This window comes from Sorex fumeus, unplaced genomic scaffold, assembly GCF_029834395.1.
Source record: "Sorex fumeus unplaced genomic scaffold, SorFum_2.1 ptg000015l, whole genome shotgun sequence".
In the NCBI taxonomy this organism is placed as follows: Eukaryota; Metazoa; Chordata; class Mammalia; order Eulipotyphla; family Soricidae; genus Sorex; species Sorex fumeus.
Window position 1 is genome coordinate 5812928 of NW_026606072.1, and position 15645 is coordinate 5828572.

The 15645-nt window shown below is 45.2% G+C and overlaps 1 protein-coding gene across 1 annotated transcript in view; it reads left to right on the forward strand.

Moving 5' to 3' along the window:
* Positions 1–1884: 1884 nt before the first annotated feature.
* EGFLAM (EGF like, fibronectin type III and laminin G domains) overlaps positions 1885–15645 on the forward strand; it is a 189438-nt gene continuing 175677 nt past the window's right edge. The window contains exon 1 of the mRNA XM_056112223.1: positions 1885–2131. Within this exon, the coding sequence (XP_055968198.1) occupies positions 2038–2131 (94 nt within the window). The 5' untranslated portion in view covers positions 1885–2037. The remainder of the gene's footprint in view (positions 2132–15645) is intronic.

The following is a 15645-nucleotide window of genomic DNA, read 5'->3' on the forward strand; positions in this document are numbered from 1 at the left end:
AGACTTCTGTGGTGTGGTCATTCCTGAGATTACAAAGCACTTCCAAGAAGGGTAGGTAGGTCAAAGGTGTTATGCACACACCAGTGAATAATAGTAATAGTATTCCTCCCAAGTTCTGGGGAGCCATTTTTAGGTGGGACCCACTGGGGATGTATCTCCATGGCAACCCTAGCTCGGTCCTCATGCCTTTGCTTAGGTCTGATAGAAGGAAAATCTGTCCCACACAGATTGCTGCCTGGGAAGGTGGGGAAGTCGGGGTTCTGTCACAGGAGAAGGCCAGAAGCAAGAGAGGCAGGGACAGAACAAGCAGATGGCTCCTTGCGGTGGAGGTAGACTCCAGGAACACTGATCATCCTCAGGGCTCACATTCTGGCACTTGGAGACCAGCAAACAACCCTGGGCAGGTTTCTTACCTGGTTTCCAGGATCTTGGCAAGAACAGGGCCTTTTGTCCAGACTTTTCTGCCCAAATTTCATGTGCAAGGACAAGCTTTGGTCATACAGCTCCTCCACAGGTAGTGGGCTTGCTCCTTCTAAGCTTTACTAACTAGATTGGGCTCCAGCAGGGGGGTAATTAAATCCTAAAAGAGGAGTAGGAATCTTTGGGGGTGGGGGTGGGGAGGGGTATTATCACTCCTCCCATGCAAGTCTCTTTCCAAACTTAAAGAGAAACGCTAAGACTTTCACTGAGCCCCAGTTATGAGAGGTGGGGACCTCTCAAATCTTGCACCCCGCCGCCTCTATCTGCTGGGCACTTCCTAGTGCCTTTGATCTTTCCCCAGTCATTGGAGGGCTGTTTCTCCCCAGGTTTATTTATTCTATCTGCTCTCCCCGCCAGCTTTAAGATCAGCACGATAATATGTACGCAAGGAGACTAAAGGCCAGGGCCAGCGGGAAACCGGGCGGAAAGGAACCTTTTAACCAAGTTCTCTCCAGCAGCAAATTCCCGAGGCCGAGACGGTCCTTTCCTGGGCTGGGGGACCGTTTTCTGGGAACCAGTATCTGTGTTTAGGACCCTCCCTCACTCCCCCAGCCAGTGGGGTCCTCTGCGCCTCCAGGCTGGGGGTCCGGGTAAAGTTTGAGGTCACATATGCCTGCCGGATCAACCTAGAGTTTCCTCTCGACCCCTCAAGGGTCTCGAGTTGCCTGGGATTGGGCTGGGGGCCTCCTTCGCGCCCAGCCCTAATCTCCCCTGGGCAGGAGCACCTGAGTGGCCACCTCTCAGCTCCCCATCTGCGCACCTTAAATCCCAATGATCCTCTTAGCACCCCAGCTTCGGCCGACCGGCTGACTCTTCTCGCCCTCCCCCACTTGCAAATCCGGCCCTCCCACCCCTCTGGTCACGATTTCCCTCAAGTGTGCTAGACTAACCTTTGGTGTTGCAAGCTTTGGGGGTGCTGGGGGAGATGCCTCCATCTCTCAGCTAGGTGGCAGCCATCTAGAGGGGGTTCGGACGGCTGTAGGAGGGTATATACAGGGGCGCTGCAAGATTTCAGGGTCCCACTATCCAAGGTTCGGGACTTGCCATCACCTAACTCCTGGGGATTGAAGCCACCCGCCCCCCTCCTCCCCAGCATATCTCTTCCTCCCTCGTCCCTGTCCTCACCCCCGCCCAACTAGGTCGTCCTCAAGAGAAGGACGCAGCCGGGGGTCGTTAGCAGGAGTGAGGGGCGGGCTGTGTGCCCGGAAAAAGGCGAAGAGTAAATTGTCTCCGGGTCTGCCCCCTCTCACTTGCACCCGATTGTAATTCCATCCCCGGTCCGGTTGAGCCTCCCTCCCTCCTCGGGTCCCTCCCCGTCGGCCCGCCCCCCAGCAAAAGGAAAAAAACCCTGCTGCTAGCGGCGGGCTCCACTCCCCGCAGCTGTTCCACCTCCTCGGACTCCTGCACCGCGCGAGCTCCGGGGCCCTCCGCATCCCGCCCTCCATCCCGGGCAGGGGTCCCCCCGGGTGTCTCCACCCTACCCCACGTCCCCCCCGGGAGACGCCCTTTGCCCGCGCACCCGGGACTTGCAGAAACTTTGCGGGCGCCCGTGGTGAGATGGAATTAATCCGACGCGTCTGGCTCCGGCTCTTGCCCCTCCTGGCCGGCAGCCCCGGCGCCGTGTGGCTCGGAGAAGCGCTCGGAAGATCAGGTAAAGCGCTCGGCGGGCCAAGGGGTGCCGGTCCCGAGCGCCCGGGTCCGGGTGGCCTGCGAGAGCGCCGAGCCGGCGCCCTCTCGCCTAGCGGTCGCTCCCTCCCTCTGTCTCGCCTCTCTCCCTCTCTCTCTCTTCCACCACCCCCGGCTGGCGAGGGCTTAACTGGGTTCCTCGCTGCCCCAGGCTGAGAAGGGAAGACAGCTTCCCGGTTTCTGCAGCCCGGAAGGTCCCGGGGGTATTTGCCTGTTCCCCCAAAGGATCTCTGTTCCAGACCCAGTGGAGGTGGAGGGCTTTTGTCTTGGAGCTCAGAGAACTGGGAGTTGGGGTGCGATCGCGCTGTCTGGATTCCTGAGAACTGCAACTGTGCAGAGAAGTCCGGGTCGGTGGCGTCTTGCTGAGAGTTGTCCGGAGCCGAGCCCTTTTCTGTGCAGTCTGAAGAACGGCCTGGGCGCGCCCCTTTGCCCACGCGCGCTCCAGCCCACGCGCCCTGGGAGGCTGTACAGCCGCCGCTGTTTCCATCCCCTTCCACGCAGGGGCCGTGTTCTCGGAAAGGAGCGCCCAACGGGTTAATTTCCCCCCCTTTCTTCCTGTGTTGAACTCCTGTCTTGGCTCAGATTTAAAACTAAGGTGTGTTGGGGTCCTAGGCTTTTAAAGGGAATGGGAGAGAGCTTGAAGGCGACAACTTGCATTTCTTCTAGTTATGCAGGTAGAATGACTTGGTGTCTTTTTTGTGTACTTTGATTTGGCCTGAGCACGTGCTGTGACTCAAAGGAGCACATTCTGAATAATGAAGTTCTAAACATTGTTTCCCAAACAACAGTTTTTCTTCTTTGCTCCCACTATATTTAGAACTGTGGTGGGGTGGGGGTAGGGGGGTGGAATCTGTTTTTTCTTAGTTTACTTTGTAAGCAAAGTTGACTTATGGGATTAATTATATCTTATGAACAATGGAAAACAATATAATTTTATTTGAATGCAATCTGCAAAAGTCTGCAGAAAGCGCAGTTTTGTCTTCATAAATAATGTTTCTATAAGGAAGAGACAAATCAGGGGAAATGTATCAGGGGCAGAGAAAATAATCTTGCAGGTTCCCATGTGGCTGCTAACATATTTGGTTCCTGGAGGCTCTCTCTGTATGTGTATGTGTGACTCATTAACTTTCTTCATTTGGAAGTAGACCTTGTTGCCTTTCAGTTCTGTGCACTTCCTCTCTCTCTCTCTCTCTCTCTCTCTCTCTCTCTCTCTCTCTCTCTGGACTCTGTCTCAGTGCATCTGAGCCTTGCTACCTGCCTTGAAATTTAGCGTCATTATCATACTCTTTTGCACACTTAAATTATGAGGCATCCTATTTCTTCAGTTCAATTCAGTTTGGAGATAACAGCGGTTGTCCAGTCTAATAGTATTTTAAATTGTTTCTTTTCTTACACACTCACATCCACACATGCTCAAAGATTTCAATGAAGGACTTCATTCTAACTTCTCCACTTAATCTAACATCAGACCAGTGACATTCTGCAGGTTTATTCACATCAAATCACCTTTACAGTGCAGTTGTCACTAATCTTTAAAATATATTTTAATTGAATCACCATCAGATACACAGTTACAAAGTTGTTCATGACTGAGTTTCAGCCATACGGTATTCCAACATCCATGCTTCGCTGTATTTCCTACCACCAGTGTCCCTAGTTCCCCACTCTTCCCACCCACCCTGCCTCTTTGGGAGATACTGAGATTCTCTCTCTCTCTTCTCTCTCTCTCCTCCTCTCTCTATTTCTCTTTCCTCTCCTCTCCTGGTCCTTGTTTCTATTGTCTTGGGGTATGACTCTCATACTATCTTTATTTTTTAATCCCACAAACGAATGCAAGATTTCTATGTCTGTGTCTCTCCTCTGACTCATTTCCCTCATCATGATATTCCCATGCCCATACATGTGTAAACAAAGCATTTTCCCCTAATGACTGTATAGTATTCCATTGTGTAGATGTACCATAGTTTCTTTATCCACTCATCTTTTCTCAGGCACTTGAGTTGTTTCCAGATTCTGGCCATTGTGAATAGTGCTGCAATGAACATAGGAGAAATGCAGATGACTTTTCTGCATTGTGTTTTGTTGTCCCCCAGGGCATATACCCAGGAGAGTATTGCTGGGTAGTGTGAAAGTTCAATATTCAATTTTTAAAAGAATGTTCATATGTTTTCCAAAAAGGTTTGGCCAGTCAACGCTCCCACCAGCAGTGAATGAGAGTCCTATCTTCCTGCACCTGCACCAGCACTGGTTGTTCTTTTGAATGTATGCCAGTCTCTGTGGTGTGAGATAATATCTCATTGTTATTTTTATTTGCATCTCCCTAATGATTAATGGTGTGGAGGATTTTTTATGTGCATTTTGACAATTTGTATTTCTTCTTCAAAGAAATTTCTGTTTGTCTCTTCTCACATTTTTGCTGGGGTTGATTTTTTTTCTTTTCCTGTAAAGTTCTTCCAGTGCTTTATATATCTTGGATATTAACCCCTTATCAGATGGGTGTTAGGTAAATAATTTCTTCCATTCTGTAGGCTGTCCTTTAATCCTGGTTATCATTTCCTTTGAAGTGCAGAAGCTTCTTAGTTTAATGTAGTCCCATTTGTTTATCTTTGCTTCAACTTATTTGGCCAGTGTTGTTTTATCCTTGAAGATGCCTTTTGCTTCAATATCATGGAGAGTTCTGCTTACGTTTTCCTCTATGTACCTCTGAGATCAAGGCCTTTAATCTATTTTGCTTTGACTTTTATGCATGGCATTAGAAAGAGGTCTGAGTTTTTTTTTTTTTCACATGTGACTTGCCAGTTTTCCAAGCACCACTTATTGAAGAAACTTTCCTTGTTCCACTTCTTATTTTTTAGTCCTTTGTCAAAGGTTAACTGATCATATACCTGAAAGCCTGTCTCAAGGTATAAAACTCTATTCCATTGATCTGAGGGTTTGTCTTTATTCCAATACCAGGTTGTTTTAATTACTACCACTTTTTAGTCCAGTTGAAGTTAGGGAAAGTGATACTTCACATCATCTTCTTTTTCCTAAGAATTGCATTAGCTATTGGGGGTAGGGTGGGGAGGGAGGGCAATGTTATTGTTCTATATGAATTTCAGGAGTATTTGATTTATTTCTTTGGAAAATGTCATGGGTTTCCTTATATAGAGACTGCATTGAATCTGTACAATGCTTTGGGAAGTATTGCCATTTTAATGATATTAATTCTTAAACATCATTGAGCAGGAGATGTGTTTCCATTTCATCATGTCCTCTTTTATTTCTGAAATAGTTCTTTTTTATAGTTTTCTTTGTATAGGTCTTTTACCTTTTTGAGTTAAACTGATTCCAAGTTATTTGTTTTCTAAGGCACAATATTAATTTCATTTCGTATCACTTTACTATATAAATCTATTGTTTCTAGGGGTTTTTTTGTATAGTCTTTAGGATTTTCTAAATATAGTATCATGTCATCCAAAAACAGTGAGAACTTGACTTCTTCCTTTCCTATCTGGATGCCTTTGATATCTTTTTCTTGCCTAGTTGCTGTGGCAAGTACTTCCAGTTCTATATTGAATAAAAGTGGTGAGACATGAAAGGCTTGTCTGATCTTAGAGGAAGGGGCTTTTAGTTTTTCCCATTGAGTATAATGTTTTCTGTGGGCTTGTGGTAAATGGCTTTGACTATATTGAGGAATTCAATTCCCATTTTGTTTAAAAATTTTATCATGAATGGGTGCTGTATCTTCCCAAATACTTTCTCTGAATCTATTGACATGATCATATGATTTTATTTTTTCTTTTATTGATATTGTGTATTAACTTGCTTATGTTAAACCATCCTCACATCCCTGGGATGAATACTACTTGGTCATGGTATATGGATTTTGGATGAATTGTTGGATACTATTTGCTAGTATTTTGTTGAGGATCTGCATCGGCTTTCATCAAGGATATCAGCCTGTAATTCTCTCTCTCTCTCTCTCTCTCTCTCTCTCTCTGATGAACAGATTAAGTACTGATTAAATTCCTTTAAGTGAATGTTTTAAAAATTCATTTTTCAGAACCATATTTATATAGTCCCCACTATGTTTCCTGTCATCATGAGCCTCCTATAAGTATATTCTAGTTACTTTCTCTAGAATTCTGTTCTGATATTCAGGCCATGATTGTGCCTGTTGGTCTTCTTGGGTTTTAATTTTTTTCTTTATTTACTACTTTATTCTCTCCCCTCCCCATCATTGTCAATGTTGTTGCTGTGGCAGGGACTGTATCCCGCCTGGCCATGGTGCTTCCTGGGAACAGCACTTCGGTGCTTGCACACTCAGCACTGCACTTGCTGCATTTGTGGTGCCTGCACACAGGTTTGCACTCGTCACTGAGGCATACATTGTGGTTGTAGTATTCCCGGGGCGGGGGTCACAGCTGTGCTTATTGCTGGGGGTTCACACTTCCTTGAGTGATATTTATTGTTCTTTAGTTGCTGTGCTTATCTGAGCCATGTCTTCTTTTACAATGCTGACACACGCCTGCTGAGGTTCAGATGGACATCCCTTGCAGAGCCAGGGCTGGCAGACAGCAGAGCCACCTGGATCATGCCAGGTGCATGTAGGACATCAGGGATTGAACTCAGCTCCCTATACTTGCAAGGTGGGTTCATAAGCCCATGTACTATTCCTTCAGGCTTCTCTTTTCTTTCCTTTGCTTTTCTTGGTAATTTGCTTGTAATGCATAGGCCCTTTACACGGTCCCTGGAGAACTGATGATGGTATTTCTGGAGGCCTCGGGCTGATATTTCCTTCAGGAAGGAAACTTTTCCCAGCACATAGCCTGGAGCTCCTGCAGGCAGTGTCCTTGTGCCCCTGCAGAATCCCATCCTGAAGCTGGTTTTCTCTTTTGGTGTTGAGCTGCAGGCCTCGCTCCTCCTATCACCATTTTTCTGCACTAAGAGGACATTCCCTCTATTTAGAAGACATGAAGATCTTTGAATTTGGGGTAATAAGGAACTGGATTTGACCTTTGTGTAGTACTGATTAGAGCTCAACTCACACCCTCTTCTTTTTACCAGCACCTCCTTGGCCTCAGAGTATTCAGTGTTCCTTTATGATGATTTACTTAGTATTTTCTTCATCTTTTGGGCAGGGAGGGACAGCCTTGGTGGTGCTCAGGGCTTATTCTTAGCTCTGTGCTCAGAGATCACTACTGGAAGTGCTCAGGAAATCATATGCAGTTCCTACGATTGAACTCAGGTCAGGCATGTGCAAGACAAGTGCCCCACATGCCACTTGCTATACTAGTACTCTAGTCTCTAACTAGGATTTTCTTAATAACATTTTGTTTTCTGGGCTAAAGCAATAGTGCAGACAGTAAGACTCTTGTCTTGCATGTGGCCTGCCAAGATCAGATTCCTTATGTTGCCAGTGGCTCAGTAGAGAGGGGAACAAGAGAGGTAGACTCAAGAAGAGTGCTTCTACCTCTCGCCTCTGCTTCATCCACTTAGGCCACCCAGAGAAATGCCCAGCTTGGGTCTGGACTGATAAATCTGCTCTGAGCACCTACATGGCACAGCACAAATGCTAATGTTCTCCTAGCCCCACAGTGTCACCATCAAGCTATGCCTAAAGCTCACTTGTTCTACACAGTAGGGAAGTGCTCCCTGCCACCTGAGTTCTTGGGGAGTAGTTGACTCAGCAAGGAATTGGCTCTTCTCAGGGAAGGAAAATCAGTCCTAACCTCAGCATGGGTGTTTGGGATCCTTTGACTTCCCTTGCAGAAAAAAATTTCAGGAGGAAAGCGAGATAGTTTTTTTTTTCTTTTTGTATCACACCTGGTGATTCACAGGGGTTACTCCTGGCTCATACACTCAGGAATTACTCCTGACGGTGCTCAGGGGATCATATGGGATGCTGGGAATTGAACCTGGGTCAACCGTGTGCAAGGCAAATGCCCTACCTGCGGTGCTATTGCTCTATCCCTGCGAGATAGTTTTTATTGAATGAAATTTACTTAGAAAGACATAAGGGGAGAGAGAGAGACATACATGGCCAAGGGAAAACACGGGCTTGAACACAAACTTTGCCTCTCATTTCTCTTGAAGCAAAGATAGGGTTTTGATAGTGGATATTCTACCATTTCAATATCTTGGCATATTAAACATATTCAATTTGAAACAGTCAAAGTACTGTTTGGACTAAGTTCAACCAAGAAGAGTTGTTCATTATTTTATAATTTTAACCAGACATTGGTGTTCAGGTTGGGAAACTGCTCAGATTAAAATGACAGCTACTTCATAAACTTAAGGGTAAAATTTCCTCCTGGGCTCATTTACATCCCTTGGAAAGACGAGTATTTGATCCGGAAAATTGTTCTAGATTAAAAACTGAATGTGCCCTGCTTGGCTCTTATGTGAACAGCAACCAGCTAATTTATAATCTTCCCCAGACACCAGCAAATCCTGCTAGTAGCCATATGGAGATTTCTTTGTACCTGTTTTTTTTTTCCAGTGGAAATTGGTTTGTGCATAGCAAACTTTGAAGGTAGTACACAGGAGAGTTAGAGTAGTCCTATTTTATTTGAACAACTCAGTAGATCTTCCCACACCCCTAAAACTACTTTTGAAATGTACAGCTTGAATGGAGGAGTCTTAGATTCAAAATCATCCTAAAAATTCCCTTCTCTGCTTATCCCAGGTGAAAAAACAACTACCAAATAGCACCTTCAATTACGTATCTAAATTGGGCTCAACAGAGGCAATCATTCCTTTCTCCTGAAATGCTCGTTTCCTTTTTTTTAGTTTATTATTTTTTTTAATTTTAAAAACATTTTTATTAGTGAAAAACCATGAGGTACAGTTGTAGAATTACAAATTTTTGTGCTTGGATTTCAGTTATACAATGATCAAGTACCCATCCCTCCACCAGTGCCATTCTCCACCACCACTGATCCCAGTATCTCTCCCACCTTCCATCCACCCCCATCCTACCCTGCCTCTTTGGCAGGGCATTCCCTTTTGTTCTCTCTCTCCTTTTGGGTGTTGTGGTTTGCAAAAGAGGCATTGAGTGGCAATCATGTTTGGTCTATAGTCTACTTTCAGCATGCATCTCCCATCCTGGGCAGATCTTCCCAACACCCTTTATTTAGTGCTCCCTTCTTTATCTGAGCTCCCTTTTCCCCCAGCATGTGTGGCTGGCTCTAAGCCATGGACTAAACCTCCTGGTACTTATCTCAGCTATTCTTGGGCGTTAGTCTCCTATTTTGTTATTTTATGTTTCCCAGATAAATGCAATCTTTCTATGTCTGTCCCTCTCTTTCTGACTCATTTTGCTTAGCATGATACTTTCCATGTAGTACGACTTGTATGTAAATTTCATGATTTCATCTTTTCTAATAGCTTCAAAGTACTCCATTGTGTAGATGTACCAAAGTTTCTTTAACCAGTCATCTGTTCTCGGGCACTCAGGTTTTTCCAGATTCTAGCTATTGTAAGCAGTGCTTAAATGCTCATTTCCTGCCAGTGAGTATTAATGATAATTAATAAAGAAACCTCTTTGCTTGCCAAGATGTCCCCCCCCAAAAAAAAACCAGTTTCAAGTTAAGACAAATTAAATAATCACTAGCGTCAATTAAGTTCTTACTGCACTGTCCAAAGAACCAGAAACGTTCTGTCTAATTCAGTCAACCTTGCATCCATGAGAACTGGCCTGGAGCAGTGGCACAGCAGTTGGGGGCATTTGCCTTGCATGCAGCCAACCCTGGTTCAATTTCTCTGTTCCTCTCGAAGAGCCTGGCAAACTACTGAGAGTATCCCGCCCGCACAGCAGAGCCTGGCAAGCTCCCCATGGTGGATTCTATATGCCAAAAACAGTAACAACAAGTCTCACAATAGAGATGTTACTGGTGCCCACTCGAGAAAATCGATGGACAACGGGAGGACAGTGCTACAGTGCTACAGTGCTTAACTGAAGTGAATATGGTATCTTGGCAAAAGGAAGTCTTCCTCAACTCACACAATTTGGAATGGTGGAGCTCAAATCCAGGATCTGAGAGTCAGAACCAGAAACAAATTCCTGGCTGAACAGGAACTTTCTGGGTGATAGAGCCAGGTTAACAGGAGCTAAACAAATATTTGCACAGGGGATTATGTCCAGGCCTCCAAATATAATGGAGTGTGAATAATACCAAGATGGAGTTCTGGATGCTAGCTACTGTCTATGCATTCACAAGAATCAGTGGGTTTAACCTTCCAGGGTAAATACCTTTGCTCCCTCTCCTAGGGTGCTTGAGATCTAAGACTTGAGAGTCCAGTGCCAAAAAGGAGAGAGAGAGAGAGAGAGAGAGAGAGAGAGAGAGAGAGAGAGAGAGAGAGAAGAAATGCCTGCCACAAAGGCAGGCAGGGGATAAGGGATGATGGGAGGGAACCTGGTGACACTGGTACTGGGAAATGTATACTAGTGGAGGGATGGATGTCGGAATTCTGTATGACTGAAATCCAATCATGAACAGCTTTGTAAAAAAGAAATAAATTAAAAAATTTAAAAAATAAAAGAGGAAAAAAGACTTGTGAGGGTCAGAGAAATTCCTATTGAAGGAAGAAAAGGGGGTATCTGAAGATTGGTGGAGAAAAGAACCCTGTCATTTTCCCAAGTCTTTCTAGGATTGACATACAATTTTTTTTATGTACGAGTACTGCTATTTATTTTGCCACTGGTTAGCTGATTGAATTGGGCATGAACTCCACCTTAATTTTTTTTCATTTTTTATAATTGTATTTATTGAATCACCGTGAGGGCAGTTACAAAGTTTTCGGGTTTAAGTCTCGGTCATACGATGAAACACCTGTACCTTCACCAGTGCGCATTCCCCATCACCAAAAACCCCAGTATACCCCATCCCAAAACCTTCCCCTACCTGTGGGGCAGATGATTTCCACATTACTCTCTCTCTACTTTGATCACATTCAATATTTTGACACCAGACCCACCATTATTATTTGAGATTTTATCCCAACACTCAGATCTGCTGAAAAGGCAACAGTAGACAATTTGTTTTCTATTGTTAAGAATAACATATGATGTTGCATGGCTGCAGTAGTGGCTGCAACACTACTGAAAATCCAAAATTTTAACACAAATCTGGAGGGATTTCTGCCAAAACCTGCTGGTTTTGTTCCTGAGTCTCTGGGATCATGACCGTTAAGCAGCTTGATCAGGAGCCAGAAAGGCTGTTCATGGGCCGTGACTTGGGGTCTCGTTGGGACTGGGAGGAAAGAGCTGGCTCCACCCCCATCCTGTACATGTAGGAGGGAGGCCCCATGTGTCTCATCACTGAGAGCCCAAACCTGACTGTCCAGTGGCCTCTGGAGGATGGCAGCCATGGAGCCACCTAGGGGGAGCAGGTGGAAGGACAACACCCTTTCCCCCCTGGGGTGGCCCAGTGACAGTAACCTACTGAGGGGTCCGGACACATTTCTGCCAAAAACCACTAGGTTCTGAGATTTGTTTCTGAGTCTCTGGGATCATGGCCAAAATTAATCAGCTTGATCAGGAGTCAGAGATACCGTTTGTGGGTGGGGACTTGGGGTCTCATTGGGATGGGGAGGAAAGGGACAGCTCCACCCCCATCCTGTGAGGCCCCACGTGTCTCGTCACTACAGGCCCAAACCTGATTGTCCAGTGGCCTCTGGAGGATGGTGGCCACTGGGCCACCAGGGGGAACAGGCCAAGGCATGAAACCTATTCTCATCTGGGTTGGCCCAGCGCTGGTAACCTACTGCAGGAACAGGATGCATTTCTGCCAAAAACCACTGGGTTTCGAGATTTGTTTCTGAATCTCTGGGATCATGGCCGTTAAACAGTTCCATCAGGAACCAGAGAGACCATGCCTCCAATTATAAAGCTGAGCCGGAGGTGGTTTGTGGGTGTGTCTCCCACATACCTAACTTTCGGCCTTTTACTTTCTTGGTAAACTTTGCCCCAAGTTTTTGGGATCTGCCCAAAGGCACAGCAGCAATTTTGGGGTATCTGGAAGTCTGAAGGTGCCATCAGGCTGCTGATGCACTTGCCTCACAGGTACAGATTGACCTGCTGGTGGCACCATACCCCCCAGACATTAATTTGTTTTATGTAGTCTTTTTAAGTTGCAAATTTGAATTATAAACCCAGAAGGAAGGGGAAAACCCTTAGATTACAATTGTGCTCAGTGGGACTAAGTGACTTGTCCAATTTAAATACAAAGCTCCACCTGAGATACTAGTACTCAGAGCACTGCCCCTCACTCCAGAAAGGACAGAAGGAATAGTTGTGATGCAGGTGTGGGTCGGAAAGAGGAGAAAGGGAAATACAGAGATATCTGTACACATGTTGCTCTGGACAGACTGGTGATGCTTAGCATTAATTCTCTCTGGCATAGAATAGCACCACAGGAGGAACCTATCTTCCTGTCTGTCTTTTTCAATTGGTCTGAGGTTCCAGGGTGACTGAGAAAAGATCAGGTTAGAGTTCAGAGGTCGAGGTTTATCAAGGACCAAGGACTCCATAGTTATCCTAAGGGAGATCTGGATCTCTAATCTTTTCCTTTCCATCACTTTAGCATTTCTGCCACAGCTAAATTGGACTGAAATGAAGATGCAGGCAAATTCAGAGAGAAAAACAAAAGCCTGGGAGAGCAGAGTTAGCTCATGGGTCACACAAGTTGATGGTTGGTGGTGGAGGCTGCCTGTGTCTTAGGTGGTATCTGCTGCAGCTGTGAATGTGACTGGCTAAGGGTCATCTTGTTCTGTTCCCCTCCACCACCCCGAATAACCCATACAAACTCACAGGGACTGCTTATACTCTCACTACTTACTTAGAGTTCTCGTGTGAGGGCCCTTCCCTAACCGTGTAATTTAGAGGGTTCATCCCCACCTTTTTTGGGGGGCCCACATACTTCTGTGCTCAGGGCTTACTCCTGACTCTGTAGTCAAGAATCACTCCTGGCAAGGTTCAGGAGACCATATGGAATGCCAGGACTTGTACTTTGGTTGGCCTCTTGCGAGATAAGCATCTTACCACTGTACTGTCTCTCCAGCCCTCCCTCTCCCTTTTCAACTGTCCATCACAATGCTCATCTCCTTGGGAACTTGCTTCTTGGGAACACCAGGAATCTATATAGATATAGGTGATAGGTGATGTAGACATAGATGAATATATCTTCTGAGCTTTTGGCTACCAATGTCATATGCAGTTAGGCACTTTGACAGGAGTCCTTTCCTCTGATCTTTCATCCCACCAGCCTTCCTACCTTTGTTTTATATATATATTCATATATTCATATATATATTCATATATAATCCCTAAAAAGTGTCCCCCATCTCTCTCTTCTCTCTCTTCTTTCTCTCTCTCTTTCTCTTTCTCTTCTCTCTCTTCTGTCTTTCTCTCTATCCCACCTTTGATTCTTCATGAGATAAAGGGATTCAGGATCCAGAGGTTTGCGAAGCAGTCAAGGCTGTACTGCCTGGCATGCAGTCAGCCTGAGTTCAATCCCCAGAACCTCATATGTTCCCTTAAGCTCCTCCAGGAGTCATCCCTGTGTGTAGAGCCAGTAGTAACCCCTAAGCACTGCTGGGTGTGGCCCAAAAACCAACCAAACACACACACACACACAAAAAAAAAAAGAAGAAGAAGGAAAAAAGAAAGAGAGTTCAAGGTCAGGGGTAAATGTAGTGTAACATGAGACAGTACATGTTTCTCAGAATTCTTTCTCATGGAAGAATAACTTGGCTGGAAAGGAAATGAGTGGTGTTTTTTTTTCCCCGGTTGTTCTAGTCCCTGAGCCCAGAGATTAATAACCTTTAAATTCCTTGGGGAGCAGTTGTCCATCTGTTCATGGGTTACTTTAGCTCAGAGGTGCATAAGTAGATTTCTGTCAGAGAGGGACACACGTATCTGAGGCTGAAGTGAGGTTGTCCTGTGGCTCTCCTGTATTTGTAGGCCTCACCTAGTGGAATGACATTGATTTCTCTCAGAGGACTAAATAAATGATGGTGTCTTGATTGCAACATAAAGGCTTTTGAGGAGACTGGAGCAATAGCACAGCGGGTAAGGCATTTGCCTTGCACGTGGCCGACCTGGGTTGGGTTCTCAGCATCCCCCATCTCACATGGTCCCCCAAGCAACGCCAGGAGTAATTCCTGAGTGCATGAGCCAGGAGTAATCCCTGTGCAACGCTGGGTGTGACCCAAAAAGGAAAAAATAAAAAAATAAAACAAACAAACAAAAACTTTTGAGCTGCTTGAGACTTTAGTACTTGTTTTAATCACTGCATGCTAAAATGTCGATATTAACAGTGCACCTTCTATTTTGACATGGGAAAAAATTATTTCAGGGATCCAAGAGTTGAAGGGATTCTACAGAGTCTTATTGGTACTTTGAAGGGAAACCCCTTTACCCTGAAAACCTAATCTTTGAGTCCATTGATTATGGGCTGCCATTTTGAAGGAGGCCAACATTCTGCAAGTGCCTTCAGCCTCCTGAAGGGAATTGGGAGATATTTGCCTCTTTAAAGAACCCCTTTTGCCAGGGCAGTGTGGGTGGAGGAGACTTACTACTGAGGACAACCAGAATGAAGTAACCATCATATCAAACTGATGTCAGCAGGGGGCACACTTTCCAGGCCTAGCTGAAAAGCATGTGTACTTTTTGGCAAATTCTGAACTTCTGCTTAAATGAGAATTCTTGGGGGGCAACCCAGACATCCTCCTTCTGAGTCAAAACATTAGGCACTGGTGGTTCACAATTCACCTTTTGAGAGCTGTTCAAGGAGAGTTTGGCCTCCTCCCATTGCTTTAGTTTCCCTTTAGTTTCCACTTCCACCACACTATACAGGATGGGCATCAACAAAGGTTTCTCTGGACATCTGTAGTTTAGCCAAATCCATTCTGTGCTCAGACTTTCAGCAGGTTTTTTGAAGGCTGGATTTGGGATTCTTCTCCTAAAAGCATCTGAATAGGTTCTTCTATCCACTTTCATTTCCCCACACTGTTCATAGAGAGACACCAGCGCACAGAGGCAAACTCTACAGCAGCATGAACCAAGAGCCAAGCCAAACTGTTTATGGCCAATCCCTGCACCCCCATTCCCTCCAGGCCTCACTAGTTAGGTAGCTACATCTCTCTCGAGGTTGGTTTCCCCTCACTGAGCAGGAAGGCCTGAATGTGAGCACATCACTAAAGAGAATTATAGATCTGATAATAATATATTGTTAAATTATAATATTTATGAAACTGGGGTTGCTTCATCTGGATGGCAGGAAAGAGTATTTTCTAGGCTTCAATCTTAAACACAGTAACTATGATTTCTTGTACCTTTCACCCTATTTAAAGCACATTAGTGTATGTGCTGAATACATAACTTTATTTGAATTAAGTTGTATTTTTTTCCCGACAGATTAATAGACAAGTCAGAAAGAATATTTGGTCAACAACATTCTTTGATTGGGCATTTGGAAAATTTGGCTGCCAGGC